This window comes from Bombus vosnesenskii, unplaced genomic scaffold, assembly GCF_011952255.1.
Source record: "Bombus vosnesenskii isolate JDL3184/JDL3185 unplaced genomic scaffold, Bvos_JDL3184-5_v1.1 scf7180000013272, whole genome shotgun sequence".
In the NCBI taxonomy this organism is placed as follows: Eukaryota; Metazoa; Arthropoda; class Insecta; order Hymenoptera; family Apidae; genus Bombus; species Bombus vosnesenskii.
This window is the reverse complement of record NW_022882930.1, coordinates 1,599,508-1,614,233: the sequence shown is the minus strand read 5'-3', so window position 1 is coordinate 1,614,233 and position 14,726 is coordinate 1,599,508. Positions and strand designations below refer to the sequence as shown.

The window sequence follows — 14,726 nt, the reverse complement described above, 5'->3', positions numbered from 1 at the left end:
TCATTCGAATCGCGAGGACGACGGATTTTATGGGCCGATGAAAGTCTGCCAATCTTCCTCTTCCTTTCGCGTTTGTATAAGTTATTCCATGTTCGAGATATAGCTATGATTTCTACTAATTTCTATGTGGCTTTTCTTTGATAGTTGCTTATTTAAAGACATTTCCATTTAATTGAAGAATACGTATCGGTTTCTTAACTACGAATTCGATGTTGTAACAGATTGGACTAAATTCTTACAGGATGTTACGAAATTTAGAAAATAAATTACATTTGGAATTATTAATTTCATTTTTCTTTATTGAATTATTGTGAAATAAAAATTCGTTATATCGTCCTAATAAATTTGTTAGATCGTTCGAAGTTAACCGTGCCCTTCAATCGTAGGCAAAGTTTCTTAGATTCAAGAAATATTTAGAAGAATGCTGGTATGCATAATTTCTTCTTGTAACTTCATGCTAATATATTTATTAAAGGATTTAAGGTTTTTTAAGGTTTTAAGGCTCTTTGTTGACGCGGCAACGAAATTAGGATTTCAAAATTCCAAGAACGTAGCGAAATTAATTTCCTTATAAAGTTTCTAAAAATTCAGGAATATTCTAGTCCTATCGTATTTTTTTGTTAATTCTAAAAATAAAAATCTGAGCGACAGAATAGAGCATCGAAGAGACGGACAAACGTCAGTGAAACAATAAACGATTCGTTTCGTGTCCACGACAGTTTCTCGATTGTATTCAGGCTGAAACGACGCGTAGAACGAATAAGAACCGAACAATCGTTTCAAACGCGATAACGTAATCTCGCCGCGAATTTTCTTCGATTTCGAACAATTTCGAGGAACGAAAAACGTGACAAGTCATTTTGACGGAAGTTAAACAATGGAAAGTTAAGAATGGAAAGGCGTAGAGGACAAAGAGAAGGAAGGGCAGCGACCAGAGGATCGAACAGAGAAGAAACTGTCCTCTCGTTTCAAGTTTTCTGATTAAATCTGTTCTTTGGTTTCTAAGTTGGAGGACGAACAAGAGGCAAGGAGAGAAAGGGATGGAATCAACTACGTTTTCTTCTCGTTTAGACCCGGAATCGGGCCATCGGAAGCACCAGGTGGGAAAAAGAGCTCGGAAAGAGGAAACTGTGACTCTTTTACGCTCGCTAACTGTCCTCACTTCGATGATCAAGGAGAAATTCCACTTAACGTTCCAGGAAAGTTCTTCAATTTTTGCGGATACTTTTATTGAAAGGTTGGCCGGAAAATTGGTATGTCAAATTAATGGTACTCGATAGGGTTAACAAGTGATGAAATAAAAATTAGTAAACGACCCGTAGAATAATTAAAACGAATTATAGTTATTAAAATTAGTGGGATGTTGGTCTTTCTTATAAGTGAAATATTTGTATAGATTAGTGTAACTATGAAAATTAAAATAGGTATAATGTAATCGGTAGACATGTCGCAAAATGTAGATACGTACCTTGAGTTTTTCGCAAAGAAATATTTTGTGTGGATAGAGTTTCTGTTCTTTCTTAAATAAAGCAGAATAAGATACTATTTGCTTAAATCCTCTGCAAGTAGTTTTACTCTCCGATACCTTGTACTTAAAGGGGAGAAGAAACCACTTCTATTCTCACATAGTTTCTATAGTTGAGGAGTGATCGAGATTACACGATGCCAGATGAATACCATTTTACTCATACATAGAATTTGAATTTCTAGAAACTACAAATTGCGAATTCAATTTTCAGTTTCATCTAATCCATTAATCTTATTACTTAATCGAAGCTCGATCAGAAATCAATCATAGTTTCAAGTCGAGTAATTTTTGCCACGTCCATAAAGGAAATGCTTCCTTCACGAAATTGAAAATTAATCAGGATTTGATTAATGAATTATATCAACACTCGATGACGTTTTTCTTTTATCGTGGTTTCCCCTAGTCTTTCGATAGTCCCTGAGAACCCGATTCGTGGCTTGGAGATCTCCTCTTGCCACGAACACCATTCTTTTCTCTAGAGCCATTTATCATCGCGCACCAGCCAAAGACGGCCTGTATCGCTCGTTGTCGAAGCCGGCCTCGAACAATGGCTGAACATCTCGCGGCAAATAATTGCGAGAATCTGTCGATCCCTTTCATATAACATTTTGCCACGCTCTATTTAATCAGATTTCCGAAATTCTTTCTTTCACCTCGACGATACCTAATGTCAAAAAACAATTTTTTACTAGGAATTAGATTCGATTCGCCGTAAGGAATATCGCTGACGAAGCAAGCATAGAGGTCACCCTCATGGTGAATGATCGAGGAATAAAATAATTAAGAGTGGAATAATTACTGCTTAGAGATTATAAATATCGTGAGTTAAAATGTGACAGGATGTTTACAGGAGAGAAATGTTATTAGGCTTTTATACTTCTTTAGTTATTTTGACACCTTCGTTAATAATCTTCATGTATTAAATAGACATCTGTGTGATTTAAAGCAGTCGAAGTACGATACGATATACGTAACATTTTTCCACATTTTTTCGGCGTATGATTCATGAGCAGCTGCTTTCCGTAGATGGACTCGATATATCGTGACAATGCACACACATCAGAAAACAAATATTTATGACAGATATTGATGCAGGACAACTGACAGGGTAAAAATGCAACGAGGGAATGTCAGGGATGAAACAGTGTAATCCTTATGAAATATGAAATCATTTTACTTAAAATGCCAACATTACGGGAAAAATGTGCAGTGCTGTTTTAAAAACGTGAAATTTTTTACTCGAAATGAATCTATTACGCAAAATGTCACATTGCAACTGCGAACGAATTTGAAAAATTTGTCTCTAATTTAGTAAAATGAAAATGTCTAGTCTATTACGAAGGTAAAGTTGAATTTGTTACTTCTAATTTAAAGAAATGATTTCTAACTTATGATAATTTCTTCTAATAATAATCGATAAAAAAAAATGCGCGTGGGGGAGAGAAAAGTCAATGATGAAGTGTTTACAAGATATTGTTATCTTTCAATACAAATATGGTAGATAAAGTATTAATAATCCCGACCTATTTCAAATATAATTTCAAAATACACACGTACTCCTGATGCATTACGCGAGGAGAATATTGAAAAATGCATTTCCAAGGGAAGCGATGATTTAAAGGGTGCAATAAATTCTCCTTCGAAGCCGATTTTCCTGGAGCTCTGATTGCGTTTTTAGTATCCCAAAACGATTGCCAGTTCATTGTTTTTATTTCTGCGATATATTTTCAGGCAATATCTCGAAATTCTAGACAAGACACGTTACAAAAATAAGTTCTACAAATTTACCTCCGAGCACGTTCCATCTTTTTTTTCTGTATTCTCTTTGTGTTTAATAGTTTGGTCTATTTCACATGAACTCGTGCAATACGATACATTTAAAAATATTACTGTACTGCCGCAAAGCCTCCGTAAAAATACAATTTATTTTACAATAGATTTAAAACTGTAAATTACTGCCACACCTACATCATGTTTTTCTTAACTTATTTTATTTGAAAATTAATATAAATTAATATTCAAAACTTGATGCAAAAATGCACATAGAACTGGTACAAATAGATACAAAATATTCATTGCAGAGATACATTTCGCGTAAGCTTACAAAATTATTATATTTAGACGGTCGATTATTCATTATATTAATAAGCTCTCGTAATTGATGAGACAAATCACGAAAAGTTTTGTATAATAGTTACAATATACTATTAAAAATCGTCCATGATAAGTGATCGCTGTCGATTGCTATTGGATTTGCACAAACATCTCCATTCCTTTATAATCAAGTTAGTAAGGATGGCCCAGCATTGCGGACTGCAATTTCGCTTCCCAATTTACTTGAACCATTAACTTGGTCCGCTGTCGCCGATGTTCGTTGTGAAACAAAGCGCTTTGTAGAATCCGCCGTAAGCCCGCATGAGCTTTGATTTCAGGGCGCGTTAAATCGCCGCTGACTCGCCAATTAACGCGGGCTCATCGTTTCGCGCAGCCTTGGCGAACAATTAGCCTAACTTGCTCGACAAATAAAACTTGTTCGACGTCTGGATGCGCTGGTTTCCACAAGACAGACAGAGAGCAAGAGAGTTGCTGGGTCGTTTCCTTCGATTTGTCTTGTCGCTATCGCGCGTTGCAAAGCGACGAAAGTTCATCGAGTTGCAGGTAAACAACTTTATTTTAATTCTAATCTAGTTAATCGAATCATTCATACAAATAATAAATTCATACAATAAATGTTTGATATTGTTCGAATATTACAATTCAAAATTATTCAAATTTCACCATTTGGTCTCAAATACGATGAGAAAAATTGTGGAAAGAGAGTTTCCTGAGTTACCTCTACGAGAAAGCTTTCTGCGAGTTCTTCAGGATTATAAAGTAAAAAACGACAAAAATTACACTTAATCTTGTTTAGACATTTTTTCTGCTGATAAGTTTGAATAACAAAATAATATATTATTATGTTCTGTAAGATAGTATTCTACTTTTCAATGTTTTTTTAAATACTTCAGACAAATTGTATGTAAATATTCTCAGGATATATTCAAATCTTCGCTACAAATATTTTTTTCTCATCCCACTCTCAATATTTGGAACATAAGGAGGCGTTACAAACAGTCTTACCAAATTTTCTTCTCCACAATATTGCTGATGAGAATTTGGAAAAGCGAAATGCCCCACGATTTAACTCTCGAGGAAGGCGAATGAGGATCATCAGTCATTCGTATTACCTTGCCTCGGAAATCCATTTCGTAACTTTTCTTTGTCTATTCGGAATGCTCTTGTCTTTCCTCTTTTATTTCTACAAATCAGTTGGAGATCGGAAACCGTTGAACCATAAAGAATGTTTGATTGATCGCAAGTTGTTAACAAGAATACAACGGAAAAATAAGAGAGAACTCGGTAAGCAAAGAAGAAAATTGGTTAAAAAATCATTTTTCCAATGTACGTTTGAACGTTCCAAAATTTTACACAAAGTTCTATGTAAATTAAGTAAATTTATAAACAACGTAATTTTTTGTCTTTAAAACGATTGATCACGCTTTTTAATTTAATTTAAATTTTAATTTAAAAAGTTTGTTCAAACAGTTGAATGAAAAAAGAAAATAGTTTAATGAAATGTTAATTTAGAATTATGTGCTAGGGAATAAAGTAGGCAGTGACTGTAACGAGTCAGTCAACTGATCGTTGATCAGACTGGCGCCATCTAACAGGAAAAGGTTGAACCACGAGAGTTTGTAAAAAAAGATGTCGAATAAAAGCGCGCGAGTTATTTACAAGCGAAATTTCAAGGAAAAGTAAAGGAATTTTCAACAGAATTTCGGCAGATCAAAGCATTCTACGATCTTGACTCATCGAAGTTTCGCGTCACTTAATAGTAAGTAGTTCTCTAACGAATTTATCGGATAAACCTACAATTTAATTTCATTGTTGCCTTTTGCATGCTTGTCAAGACTGTGTCGCACTCTGTTCAAGCATCACTGCGTAATTTTTTTATTTTCTTAATTTTGGAAGAGATAAATGTGAAAAAGAAGTGGAAAATCGTTCTAAATGGTAATTTCGTTACCATTTTAGTAGGTTAATGTTCTTATGGCATTTCTTTTTAGAATGTGCTTTCATTAGCGTTTTTGTTATTGAGGTTAATTATTCTTATAATTTTTAGTTTAATTATACGAAGAGAAATTAAGTTGTTGCAGCTATAGAGTTCATTTTTACTTAAAACGTTTTAAATTTCTTAAGTAATGTAAAACTTTTCTTCATAATATGATACACAATCAGTAAGTAATGTAGAAATTAGATATAAGTATATACACATATATGTATATGCAGTATATTTATTGTTTTATGGAACAGAATTATCAGGTTATCTATTAAATTATTTTTAGAAAATATAAATTACTTACCTTATTTAAGATTTATTTGCTTTAAGTAACATTTTTCTCAGTTAGTTTTTGAAATATTTGTTTCAGTATTTCTTCAGCTGCCGTTTTAATAAATCTTTCCATTCGTATGATATTGTCATGAGCAAAATGTGACAAATAAATATATCATTATCCAGTAAGTATTTAAAAAAAATATTCAAAAAAACTTTTTTAGGAGACAAAGTTTACATAAAATCACTGTTTAACAAATTTTAGCACCCTATGGAGGATTAAAATGCACATGTAACACTTATTCGACAATGGCTGGTTTTATCGCGATTTCATGAGCGGAATACAAGCAGTTCTTCGCTCGTTAGTCGACGTGTTAACACGATGGAACGGAACGCATGTAAAGCCGCAGCTAAATGAGTAACAAGAAGTTTACCTCGTAATTATCGAATGCTAGGGACATTCTGAAACACACGTTGTCCCGAGGTCTGAGTAAAAACGTGACGGTACACGTGTTGCCACGTCTGTTGCACCGATCCTCTCGGAAATGAGTGCAAAACCAAAAAGATGTCGCATATGTTGGCGACGCTTTTTATCGGTGAAAATAATTAACTGTACCGTTCCTTGTTGAGTTAATAGAACACCAAGTTGCAACGATGTGGCGTGGGAATATATCAAGATCTTAATGGAAAATGTTTTTCCTTCGATCAAAGTGTTCATAGCAAAATTTAAGAAAAATTAAGAAAATATCTTATCAAATTATATATATATATATAATTATATTATATTATATATAATATATAAATATATATAATTAAATTTGTTTCTTTAAACGTCTTTTTAAAAATTATCAGATAATTTCATTATTTCCTTTTTTGAAAATATTTTCACCATATATAGTTATAAAAGTTCCTTGAAATCCTTACAGGATATTTTTTTTCAATTTTTCATTATTAACCTCTTGAGGACTATTGGCATAAAGTGTACATTACATACACATAAAGTGTATATTATTTTAATCTTACGTGTTTATTCTAATTCATAAAACTGGCTAATAATTATTAGAAACTATAAGTAGGTATTAAAAACAACGAAAGACATATTTCCATTAAGCATTAACGGATATCTTGAAACTTGTAGTTCGAAGTATACAGCTTCGGTTCACGAGTTTCACTAGCCATATTTTCAGCCACGTATTCAGCGCTTACGTTAACCATAAGTATTCACAGCGAATTGGTTGAAACTGCTCGCAAAGATGTCCGGATACTTTTACGTATGTTGAAAGCATCGACGATAGGATTTCTAAATTTTCTACAGCTCGAGGAATCTTACGGTTATCTGGTAGCGCATGTTAAAAGTGGGAACAGAAGATCGATATTTTATTGCATTTCTACACGCTGTGATAGCTTTTCCGATAGGAGAACCTGATATCCTTTGTCAAAGATAATTGCAAAATTTCTCGGGTATCATTTATGGAACATAGTTCCTCTGTTTCTTTTACCCTTGTTGCTGATGTTTGATTTTATGTCACACTTTCGATTCCGGTCATACTGTTGCTCGTTCGATAAAATTTTATCTACATTTTCTGTTTTCTCCTCTTTTTTATGATTTACTATGTAACTAGTTTTGCGCAGAAATTGTCCTTTCAATTGACGTGATGCGTTTATCAGATCGATAATGCTTTACAGCGCAATATTTGTGTGCGCATTAAAAAATCGCAAGCCAGCACTTGACGTTCGACGGCAGGCTTGAATTTTTTACCTTTCCCTGTTTTTGTTTTTTCGCCTCAGTTATAAACTTTTACGACTTTCATATTTGAATACTACACACGCGGTACATTTTTCGTTATATTTGGAACGTAATGTTTTTTTGTTTTTTTGAAAAATTATTTCTGTGGGATTTTGTTACCGGTTTTAGTTTGATAATATTTTATACTGAAGTATTTAATTACTGCGAATACTATTTGACATTAAGCAAGCTTGAGTTTCATAAGCATAGGCAAAATATAGAAATAATACATCTTTTTAGAAATATTTAACTTAGGACTATCATTGGCTTCAAAGTGTATGTGGTAGAATTTACTCTCTGTATGAAAGTAATTCGTCAACTAATTCACACAGAAGTTTTATGTATTTTTCACAAAGGCTTTGTACATATTCCAAAAACAAAGGAACGGAAAACTTGCTAATTTGGCTGCCTTTACGGCGCACGACTCTGAATAAAAATTCTGCTTTCCAGAATATGAACAGCTATATCCGGTGGTTTAATGAACCCATTGTTGCCATGTAACATTCACCAGAGCCCCAAAATCACCCTTCACATAAACGCATCAAAATATTATCTCGCGATATTTAATACCTAACAACGTCCTAACAAAATTTTATTTCAACATTATTATTATCTTCCGGCTTGTAATTAATTCTCACAATATCGTATTCAATATGATGATATTCAAACACGCGAGAGACACCTCTTTAAAAACAATCCAGTCTTTCCTATTTACCAGTTGGTCGAATGTAAATTTGCAAAACCGTGCGAAGGGTGAGATCGCGTTAAAACCGGATGCTCCATTTATCTTCATTAGCCGCGAAGCACGGTTTAGGATCAATCGGTGATTTCGTATGCATTGTTCCCCGACTATCGATTCGTATTGGCAGTTTGCTCACGGGAGAAATTGATCGTTCGGACGCGAATTCCTCTCGCGAATCATCCGTGTCAATCCATTGGGGCGCGCGCGTGAACGCGTCGAACTCGACCCCGATCATCTCCATGGAATTGGCCGGCAGTTTTTAATCGAACGTAGCACGAGCAGAGAACGAAAATGACGATGGAAACTATGCGAATCTATAGCCGCGAAAGTGGAGGTAAACGTTTGCCTTGGGTTCTAACCGAAGTGGTCGTTTTACTTCTCTGTCGATCGCTGGTGCAGCAAGAATCGAATTAAAACGGGCGTGAAACGGATACGTAAGAAGACGCTTGTAGAAGATCGGTCCTCGTGAAAATTCCGAAGTGGCCTCGACTTTCCTCGAGGAAACTTGGTCCCGCGAGAGGGCAAGCTTTGAGAACTTCTCGCGACAGGATAACGCTGAACTTTCGGTCCATCTCGAGATCGCCTTATCTGACACTGATCGTTATTGTATTACACCATCTTCCTTCTTTTTTCCCCTCTATTCCTTGTTTTATTAGTTGGAAACTCTTGTCTAGGGAAGTTGTTGGTAGTTTTCTTTTGGCGTTTTTTTTGTGCTTCGTGTTTTAGGAGATCGTGAGAGCTTACCGTAAGTCCTTTAATGAATTAAAAGGTGTAATGGCGAGAGGAGGTTAGTGAAAATTTCTTGTACAAGTTACGTTAATTATCTAAATGTTTAGCGTATGTGTTTAGTTTAAATAATAGTGTTTAGCGCAATAGATTTGTTTAAGAAGTAGGTTTAGATTAGATTAAGTAGATTCTTGTTGTCAATGTTGGAATTTTTGAAATAAAATAGTGTTAGCTCGTGAATCAAATTAACGTGATCTACGTTAATTCCGCTTGTTGTAATCTTCGAACTTTTAAAAATTTTAAAACAAACTTTATTTTTATGGTTCCATAAAATTTCGAAGTAGCTTGCGATATTATTATCATCATCTACTGTTACAACTTTAGTAATTGCTATGGCTTTACGATTTTACAGTTTCTCACATTTCCATCAAATCGCACAGTGTCAAACTACTTTGTTTATCTTCCTTTATTAAGGAAAATTTCACTATAAAAGAAATTTTTAAACATTTTAAATTTTTAAAAGAAATTTTATAAAAGAAATTTTAAAATTTTAAACCATAATTTTATTTTCTACTTTTTCTTATATACTAAAACTTGCAAATATCGTAATTCAATTAAAAATATACATTATCTTTTTAACATACACAATTTCTAATCTGAGATTCACAATTTTTGTTATTCTTCTCGGAACTCTATCCGAAGGAACATTCTATATGTTCAGCCAGCATCATCTACTCTTGATTTTGCATTTATGAAACTATGAAGACCGAAAGACAGTTCAATTTGCTGATCGTAACAAACGAATTTCTTCGTAACGATCGATGGAATTCGCTTCGCGGATTCCTATAAATACAGAAGAGGTTTTCGATGAATTCAGGGCTGTATCATCTCGCGGGAGAGATCTTAAGCGAAAGATTGGTTTTGAGCGAAATATCCTTCTCTTTTACTCGAATAGGAACAATGACGTTTTTCATACATTCCTGCCGCCTTACGTAATTCTTTCATAAAATGTATTTTCGAGGTGCCTTTTGACAGTTTGATGGAATCACATCAATCGAGTTATTTACTCGCGTGTGAGCTGTATCTGGAATCTTATTTCATTTCATTTTTCACGATGAAAACGGTTTCCATGTTTCATTCTCAACTTTATAGTTGGCCCTACTTTTATGTCATATGATAGACATTGATTTAGTACTTTTCTACGATGTTAGCTTTTATGGAAGGTACAATATAAAAGTTGTTTAACTTGTTAGATCGTATCGTTATTAGTTACAGAATTTTAAGAATAAGAATTTTTATGCGTAATTAAGAGTTACAGCATAAGAAAATTATAATTGGAGAATTGTTACTTTTGTAGCCTTCGTTCTTGCCATTACATTAAGTTGATCGCAATCTTCATTAAACGAGGAAATACTTCTTGCTTTACATTCTCTCAGCACCGCCCCGACAATGTTCTTATACATATCTATTGTACCGCTTAGTTTCTACAGATGATGCAAGAGGAAAATTTCGTAAGAAAACAGATCATGACAAAATTGCATAGATATCAAATTATTTTGCTCGTCGTACAAATTTAATATGAAATCACGCAGTGAAATATTTCTTTGTTACATGTATTTTTTATTCTCACAGAAATAATTATTCATGGAAGATCTTGAAGTAAAGAATACATACTTAGAGATTCCTTAGTCTGTTAGATTCTTACAAGATTATCATTTAAAAATAACGCTACAGTGTGTTTTATTAATCCATACGAGCTCGTGTTAAATATTTTATCACGTGATTGATGTCATTAATTCTCTTCGCGACGTGTATTTTGTTGTAATGTCTGCGCAAAACGTAGTTGCGTATTAGGAGAATATACGCGTTTGGAAGGTTTCCACCGATCATGTCTTATGCGTTCGTTGAAGTCTCCATAGACGTATATTCTGTGATCGAATCCGTCAAGCATTGAAATCTTCGCCCTCGAACTTCCTCGAATCTTGCAACGTGCTCCTATCGGCGGGAAAGCTTTAAGAAAGCAGAATCGAACATTTAGAATTCGAAGTATTGTACAGCTAGCTGCCTCTCAATAGCTTCTAGACCTCCTGTTTGGGGAAGATAAAGCGAAAGATGCATCGGAAAACACATCTAAAGATTGCTCCGCTTGTATCAGGCTAACAGACCAGCGTAGGAATAGCTGGCAAGAAATTGAGCATTTATTTAAGATTTCATAACGATTCCTCTTTCATACGATATTGTGTTATGAGGTTTGTTTTAAAACTGTCTTGGAATATTTTTGAGAGGAATTTTATTAAAAAATAGAAAATGTGCTACAGCTATTTATTGACTTATTTTTTGATGATATGTAATTTAAAATAATCATGAAATATAGCTATATTTATTTAGCGTAAGATACAATAGCAGGTATATAAATATATATCTACATCTACATTAAACGTATAATGTTTAAAAAGGTTCACGTATGGGAAGGAAAGTCGTGTTAGTTTTCCAAGCGGAACAATGCTAGGCATACAATTTTTAATGCGATTTACGGACTTATATTTCGGCAATAAATATCGATTATCGAAGCAAGCTTTCAGCTGGGGTAACCGCAGTATATCGAGTCTGGCGAATCTATATGACGCATGGCGCGCGAAATGGGGCTGTAATGTATTAAAAAAGTGTGATCATAATCACTTGGAAGTCTAGTTTAAAGCGTATAAAACCAATATAATATGAATTTAGCCAATATCATTCATATGCATAATTTTATTGAGTTTGGAAAGCATAGATATGTGTAATACCATTTGAATTTAGTATAAAACCATTTGAATTCGCAAGTTGCATTTATACATTAAAACTTATTCGTGTAACGTAGTAATTTAAATATTACCATAAATTCTGTATAATCAAATTTATCGATTTCTGCTTCTCGTGAGTTCTTGATAACATTAAAAATATTCCCCTCTTTTTATTTTGTTCGAAGATCGACTCATCTTTTATTTAATGTTTGGCAAAATTTCCAGTTTTATTTTCGGTTTTATTTTTCAAGTCGATACTAGTTTCATTGAAATTGTATTGTTAACGGTAGTATCGACTAGCCAATTCTAGAAATAGGAATGGATTATCAGCGAAAACTACGAATGGCTGAAACAACTGCCCGTTAAACTGTAAAACAAATTGTTCGTAAAATTTGTATATTTAGTTATTTCTAGAATTGATTGGTTGAAACTATTATTGACGGATTTCACATTTTTACCATTACCTATCAATGTAAAAAATACTTATCAAGTAAATTAAAATAATATCCATGTAAAGGAATTACGATAACAAATACCCTCAAGGGCTTTTTTACTTTTCTCGTTCTTCCACGGATCGAGGAACTTCACAACCAATTCCAATTTCAAAAAAGGTAACTCGCTGCCGCGAACTTTAACTACGTCTGGAGACCTGTCCAATTTAAACTGCTTAATAATTCCAATCAGTTCGACCAAACAAGATGTTCAAGGGCGTTAACCTTTCAGGACTTTCTCGTAGCCCGAATCGTATCCGCCTGGTGGCTTTATCAAGATTTCGTTCACTAATCCCGTGAAGGCGGCTGCCCCAAGTCTCCACGCACCGAATTAATTAAAGTTCTCTCGCTTCGAGTTTGAACTACTTTTCGTCGATTCGCATTTTTCGCCCCCCTCTGCCGCGACTCGCCTCGTTTTCAACAGCGTGTCGTTAATTAACCATAGTCTCGTAGGGAATCGAGCAGTTCGCGTAACAGTCGCGTTTAAATAATATCCGTGGTTCACCGTGATATTACAAGAACCCGATATGTTGTTCGAACTGCGTTTAAACAATTTGCATGAAACGAGAGGTGCAAATTAGACGCCTGCCACATAATACCGGGGATGCATTATAACAACGCCGGTCAAGTATTTCCCTGTGTAAATAACAATCCCTCTGGATTATCATTTAATCTCGAGGCGGGAAATTCAGCTATTTTTTCGACGTAGGAATGTTGAATGGATTTTCGTTTATTTTCCCTGTTATTCCCCGAAAATAGAGCTCGTGAATTTTGCCAGAGTTCTGGGGCTTTATTGGAAGCATCGAGGGATTCGAAAGGAATTTGCAGTGAAATTTTGATCACTGAAAGGATCAGCGTAATGAAATTATGTAAAAATTCCAATTTTCACGATAATTACACTTCGTTTCTGTCGATTTTCGCACCAGAAATCGCATGAATCGTTAAAGTTTTTATTTCAGTGATTGTATATTTATACAACGGTAGTATCTATCGTTATCTCATGATATTTGATATTTTCTTTTTATCGAGAATTGTTCGATGTTAGTTGATCGCTGATATTTGAAAAAGTAGCGAAAATCATAAATTTGCTAGAATGATATAATGGATTGTGAATTATTCTTAAAAAAGTTCCGAGGAAAGGATTTCTAATTATGTTTGAGATCCTCGTCGTTCTTTTTTCCCCTTCTCAAGTACTTGTCCACTTTCATGATGTTGATCTAAAATCGTCTTAACGGGAGGAGTTTTATACACTTTGAAGCTCCAAGTCCTGAATCTTTTGCTCTCTTTTACTTAAGGGAGTTTGCAATTTTGTGGAACAGGTTGGCAAATAGAAATAAGGGAAAACGAGATGCGCAGGTACGCTTGTATGAGAGTTAGCTTATTTGCCTCTGACTTGGATTAAATAAAAATGAAAGAACCGTAGAGTCCTTGATCGATCAACCTGTATTAGTCATATATCTGGTTCTGTTCTCGCATTTTGTTACGCTATAGGTATACGTATTAATAATCACAATTCCTGAATAATTCTATTTATTACTCTTTAATATGACTTTTAATATTAACGGGGCTTTTAATATTAAATTCAAGTCCGGATTTTACATAATAAATGTTCATCAAATATTAGCTAACAGATAGAGGCTTATAAATGATTGAAAATCAATTTATTTATTTTAAAGGATGTAATATAACTTTACGTTTTTAGTTCGATATGTACGAAATCTAAATGTTTATGTCTCATTGAGATTAAAACTTCTCTTTGCGGCCATGAAATATTATATACAATTTTTGTCAAAGAGTTGTAATCCATATTTTCTGAAGAAAAAAGCCTTCTAACTGTTTTTCTTCATACCCTTTTGTTTCAGAGCTGGAATATGATTTACTTCAAGCTTCCGTGGCATTAACAGACGACAATAATTTGTACATCGACGATGGTCTCGACGGATTTCCAAGTTTTGGCTTCCGACCTGGCTCCGAAGTTAAACAGCCGTATCGATTATATTTGCCGGAAAAATTGCCAGCAGAGTTCACTTTGGTGGCAACTTTTAAGCCGACGTCATTTAGAACCAGTTATCTCTTCGCCGTCCTAAATCCTTTCGAAACTGTTGTGCAATTAGGCATCCGGATATCCGTAAGTACATCAATTTATACATACAAGGGATGTGTAAGGAACCTGTAAGGAACAATAGAAATATAGTATCGAAGCGATTTTATTCTATTTCATTAGACGCTTTACGTTATCTTCCATTCTTACCATACAACCAACATAAAATGTTTTTGTAACCAAATAATACACAAATTCAA

The 14,726-nt window shown here is 34.1% G+C and overlaps 1 protein-coding gene across 9 annotated transcripts in view; it reads left to right on the top strand.

The window, feature by feature from the left end:
- LOC117231243 (collagen alpha-1(XVIII) chain) overlaps positions 1 to 14,726 on the top strand; it is a 344,917-nt gene that overhangs the window by 64,539 nt on the left and 265,652 nt on the right. For all 9 annotated transcript variants that reach the window (XM_033489490.1, XM_033489491.1, XM_033489489.1 and 6 more), the window contains exon 3: positions 14,288 to 14,553. In XM_033489490.1, coding sequence (XP_033345381.1) covers positions 14,288 to 14,553 — 266 coding nt within the window. The remainder of the gene's footprint in view (positions 1 to 14,287; positions 14,554 to 14,726) is intronic.